At 42.0% G+C, this 6,000-nt stretch overlaps 1 protein-coding gene across 1 annotated transcript in view; it reads left to right on the top strand.

Moving 5' to 3' along the window:
- Positions 1-4,644: 4,644 nt before the first annotated feature.
- Positions 4,645-6,000, top strand: part of LOC306870082 (protein naked cuticle homolog 1-like) — a gene marked incomplete at its 5' end in the record, with an annotated part of 62,489 nt that continues 61,133 nt past the window's right edge. Inside the window, one exon of the mRNA XM_079417141.1 lies at positions 4,645-4,689. Within this exon, the coding sequence (XP_079273267.1) occupies positions 4,645-4,689 (45 nt within the window). The remainder of the gene's footprint in view (positions 4,690-6,000) is intronic.

Genomic DNA, 6,000 nt, shown 5'->3' with positions numbered 1-6,000 from the left:
TTTATTCATTTTATGCTTGTGCAAACACTGCAGCATACAAAGCTCATAGTTATATCATATTGGGGTGACAGAGGCGGCGAAACCTCGTGAACGCTCGTCACATCAACCTCCTCAGAGGAAGAGAGACGAAGCATTGAGCCCTCGTCTCGGGGGAAGAGACAGCTTCCACACCGAGAGACGGGGCGCCAGATCTGGCTGATACGGGAGGAGATAGGGACATGCCCGTCTCACACTCGCCAGCCAGATCAGCCTGCGAGCCCCACGAGTGCAGCCGCCGCTCTGCCTCGGCAGCAGCGGGACCGGCACCGCGTGGGAAGCTCGCAAAGGCTCCCTTCTCGAAGAGAGCCCTCCGGGTGCGGAGACCGATTTTGCGTGCTCCGCACCCAGGCAGACCACGCGCAAATCGTGTGTGTCCTCGCTCGTGATATAGCGAGGGCAAGGATGCACACACAACTCAAAACGTGGTCTGAAAGCTTCACCCCTGAGCTTGCCCTTGGCTTTGGCATGATACTGAATGCTTTCCACTTAAAACTAGGACAAACAACAGTAAATAAGACTGACACACACAGAGCGCTTCGCTGAATGACAAAAAGCTGAAGCCGGCTCCGCCGCACGTGCTTATATGCTTCCTGGTCGTGACGTCACCCCGCCCGTGACGCCTCGCCCTTGTTTGACTGATTACACATCATATTCAGAGCCTGGTCACGCTGAAGGCGTTCCCATATGCGTTTTCGACGCAGCTCGAAGTTCCTGGAAGGGAACTTAATTTTTTCCCTTCCTTCATCATTTTCTAGGCCCGGGCATATGCTAAGTTGTTTCTGTGTTTATTTTAGTGGGACATCTGTAGAATACATTTGAACATGCTGACCAGCACAGTCAAATTAACCAGTTAAACAATATTTAGTAACAAGGTGGAGAACTTTGTGAATAACAGGTGATTCGGTTGTGTGGAAATCATCAGTTCAGACCAGGTTTCTATATTGATATGCTTCTTTTTACAATCTTTCTGTTTCTATAGCTCTCGTTCTATCTCTTCACATACACATATTTTCTCTCTCTCTTTGTCTGTGTGTCACAATCTCTGTCTCTCTCTCTCTCTCTCTCTCTCTGGCAGAAGAGTTATTTACATCTCTAAAGCTTTCATCTGGTATTCCCTTTGTGTCATTGTTGTGTACCCACAAACTCTCTAAAGTCACATCTTAGAAGTCTTCGCTGGCTTAACAAAGACACCATTTCTGTTTTCACCATTTTGATTTTCTCTTTCGTCCCGCATATCTCATGTCATCTCAAATGCATCATGATGGCAGCGGAATGATTATAGACTTTATGAGGAAGGGCAAAGACCCCGGTATGGTTCTGGTCCAGACTGCAAGCCTGGGTGGCACTCTGGGGACATCTAGATATAATATATTATAGCGAGGCACTTCAGAGGAAGTCACAGATGCCTGCTTGCTGTAGCTAAGCCTTTGAAGCTACTTGAAGTAGAAGAGCGCCATTGTCCTCAAAACCCTGTAGGCATGTTGCAGGAGAGGGAGAGAGACAGAGAGCTTGAAAGAGAGAGTTCAAGAAAGAGAGAGGGAGACTTTTGGAAGGCACTGTAAATGTCATCCCCATGTTGACGCAACACAAAATTCAATGGCCACTCGTGTCTCACTTTGTCCCTTTTGTCCTCTCTGAAGTACATACTGATACAGTGTTTAGAGCTGTACGTGTGTGTGTGCTTGCTTGGAGGATTTGTGTGTATATGTCCGGCATGCATCTGTTCAGACTTAAACTGCTCTACCATGGCAGACAGATTAAAGCCCTTTGCCAGAGCAGTGTAACAGAGGCTGGTAAACTGCAGTAAAACTCTCCTGTAATGACACTGGATTATTCATAACTGTTTTTAACAGCTTTACAGCAAGACAAAAGACAACTGTAGGGAAGGAGTTTTTTGTGGGAAAGAAGAAGAGTGATTCTCATTGTGAACACCAAAAGAGAGATATCATGAACAACAATAAAAAAAAAAAAATATTTTTACATTATGCATTTAAGCAAATATGTATGATATACACTGAAAAAAAATAGAAAACTTTTCAACAGTATCAATCATGTTATCAGACCTGATGTCAATTAACTTAATTAGCCTAGTTGCTAGATGTTCTCCCAGCTTAATCTTTTCAAAATGTATTGCTTTTTCAGCCCTTTGTTGCCCCCGTGCCAACTTTTTTGAGTCTTGTAGCAGGCATCAAATGAGCTCATTTAGTGGATAAAAGTGTAAAATTTCTCAGTTTAAACATTTGTTATGTTCTCTATGTTCTATTGTGAATAAAGTATTGGCTCATGTGATTTGAAAATCTTTTAGTTTTAATTTTATTCAAATTTTTAAAAAAAACTCCCAACTTTTCCGGATTTTGGGTTGTATACAGTATGTATATGTGTGTGTTGCTTGGATTTCCTTATAATAATAAGAGATATTAAGGGGATACACAGAGATAACACCAAAATATATGTTTAATATCTAATATATATGTATTATAGAGTGAGTGAACTCATATGAGGCATTATACAGACTAATCTGATTTTGATCTCTCTTTGGGTATTGTGTATCATGGGTAATGTAGGGGTTCAGCATGACTTCAGCAATTAAACATGAGTTTTTGGGGGGATATGTTAGAAAAAAGTAAAATTTTTCCTAAAACCTTAGTGTGATATACCTGTAAAACATTAAAAGCTGCTTTTTTACTCACTGGTAAATCAATCTCACAATAATAGATTTATTGTTTTTGAACATATTTTTGTGTTAATTATTGCCATAACCTACAGGGAACAGGTTACAGACAGGCATTTAAAAAACAGAATGGGCATTGTGTCCCCCTATCTAAAATGGCAAAAATTCTGCCTGATAACTTGCTGTGTATAATATGGGTTTGGAAAAACATGAGGGTGAGTAAACGATTCCAAACTTCATTTTTGGGTAAACTAATCCTTTAACTGATCCTAATATGACCCATGTGTGCATGTGTTTGTATAGGTATCAGATGTCTGACCACACACATGTTGGCACTGCGAGACCTGTTCAAACGTCTTTTATAGTCTTTTAAATGCATTGAACACAGCATACCATCTGCCATATAAAACATTCACAGTCACATGGAAAGATATTAATTATCTTTTGTTTCATTGTTATTTGTTCCAAAACTGTTTTGATAAGAATCCTGCTTTGAAAACTTGATTTAGTTAAAACAGTTCATCTGTTGTTACCTGACTTCTCACATTTGGCATCTTCAAATATTCTTATAAGCCATGATAGCTGTGGTTTAATTCTTTATTTTTAATTAATTATTGGGCTAATTATTCGGCAGTCTATAAAGAAATCTGGGAAAAAAATACTATCGTTCTAACTCTTCTCCAAGAATTTAGTTTATAAATATGCAAATATTAAGATATAAAATGAAAAAACTAATTTCGTACTTAATTTTGTTTTATTTGACTTAGTTTTACTATAGTTCGGGTAATGGGATTAAATGTTTGAGTTTGATAAATGCAGTGTAAAAATTTGTGAACATGCAATGAGTGTCAGGGATCCATCACAGTTATCAGCCCAGTCATGACACACACCTGATCACAATCTCCTTGTCACTGATCACCAGCACCTGTCAGCTCTCATCAGCTCCACTATATCTGCACACTCTCCACACTCCCTCCTCGTCTGGTCAACTGTTCACATCCCTGTACTGTCCCCAGACTCTATGTGCACAACTTACCAGTGTGTATTTACCTCTAGATCTCCTGACGATTCTCCAGTGTAGTACTCCTTCGTTCCTGGTCTCCGATCTCTTACGAACCTGCAAAGAAACCGCTCATCATCATACAGCTAAGAACCATTGAACTGATCATAGTGTTTGATAATCACCTGCCATTGCTCATCACGATCTGGTTCCACAAGCCTGTCAATAAACCTGCCTGTGTTTCACTTACCTGTTTGTCTCTGGCTCAATCTGTGAGACCGGACCCACACTGACACTTCAATGGAAGTGCCACACAAATCATAGCCCTTGCCCGTCGAGCCCTCCCACTCTTTGAATATGCCGGGAAGTTCTGCAAGCTCGCCGCGGCGACGACATGGGATGACGCCACCCTCAATCATCTGTTCTGGCTCGGGGTCAATTTCCATCACCCCGTGGACCTCCCATAGACCACTGGACTAAGTTGGAGAGAAGGAATCTTCCGGTGTCTGGGAAGTGTCCGGGCCCGAGCCAGAACCAGCCCGCCGTCCACGGCCAACGCAAGTCAGCCGCCCGTGGCCATTGCAAGCCTGCCGTCCACGGGGAATTCTATGGCGCCGTCTGCAGCTCTCCCAAGCCCGCCGTCCGCGGGGAAAGCAACGCCGCTGTCCGCGGTTCTCCCAAGCCCACCGGCAGTTAGTATGGCAAGCCCGCCGGCGGGTTCGTATGGCAAGCCTGCCAGTCGCTGCTCCTTCTAAGCCAGTGCCGGTCCCTCGAAAGCGCTATGCTGTGCCTGCGCCTCCTGAACGCCTTTTTGGGGGGGTAGTAGGGATCCTGCTGTAGAGGCAGGGGCTGGGGCCGCGGTCTTGGAGGCGGTCCCGCCATGGCCTCCTGAATCCTCTGCTCCGCCATGGCCTCCTGAGTCCACTGACCCGCCATGGGTCCCAGAATGGGCGCTGCCCTGGAGGCCTCCAAGGACCAGGTGACAACAGGAGACAGACGGCCTCCCCCCACTGGAAGTTGTATGGCGCGGGGACGTGCCTTCCAGAGGGGGGCGTATTGTCAGGGATCCATCACAGTCATCAGCCCAGTCACGACACCCACCTGATCACAATCTCCTCGTCACTGATCACCAGCACCTGTCAGCTCTCACTATATCTGCACACTCTCCATACTCTGGCTCAATCTGTGACAATGAGATATTGTTATAAATTGAGAATAATGTTATTTGTAGGATGTTAGTTTTTTGTCTATTAATACAAAATATTTTGCTACAGAGAATTGAATATCAGTTCAACAAATTATATCAACAGGGCAAAATCTCACCAATGTACTAAAACATGTAATAGGCCTGTATTCAAGGAATATGTCATGTGTAAATTTCATAAATATGTCAGGCTTTCAGTTAAAATGCTGCTGCAAGACTCATGACTAGAACCAAGAAAGAGGGACTGATTTCTCCTCTAATGGCATGTTTTCAAGTCATTATAGATTCAGATTATTTGTTTTTAAATGTCTGCATGCTTGGCAGCACATTATTTATTTTCTTTCAGTACCAGGCTCCTAAGACTTCAATACTTTTTATAAGGTTAATTCACCCAGAAATGAAAATGGTCATTTACTCACCTTTATGTCATTTTAAACCTGTATGACTTTAGTTCATCCATAGAAACACTAAGATATTTTATGAGATATTTCTATCCCATGATCAACCAATTTTAATTTAGGCTTTTATTCATTTATAAACATTGGTTGAGGCACATTATTCAGAGTACAACTGTATTGATGCACAAGAACGATACCTCATTGATTCCGGTTACCATATTTTATGTGATCAATGTATATGCGTTGATCAACGTTGATGTATGAATAAATGCCAAATGTAATCTGTTCATCATATCAATGAGTTGTCAGTTTTAGTTAATTGGACCTTAAATGAAGGGACTGCAGTCTTGCAAATACTTTTTTGTATGTATTTGTGTTTCAAAAATGAATGAAAGCCTTATAGGATTGGACACAATTTAACTTGTCAAATAAATAAAAATTATTTACTATAATTTAATTAACACTTTGTTTTGACATTCTTCAAATGTGAGATTTGACAAACTGGGATTTGATGAGAACCATGTACAGTCCATCCAAATCAAAGGAAAATACCATAGGAAAGAAAATCAGAAGTGAGGTCTCTTTAATGTCTCAAATATTTCTCCTAGACATGAATGAGGTTACTTTAAGATTGAATGGAGATTTTAGCTTGAGTCTCCTGCTTGTCAAACTTGTCTCCTGAGACAAA

Source organism: Barbus barbus, assembly GCF_936440315.1.
Source record: "Barbus barbus genome assembly, chromosome: 1".
Taxonomy (NCBI): domain Eukaryota; kingdom Metazoa; phylum Chordata; class Actinopteri; order Cypriniformes; family Cyprinidae; genus Barbus; species Barbus barbus.
This window is presented reverse-complemented; position numbering and strand designations above follow the sequence as displayed.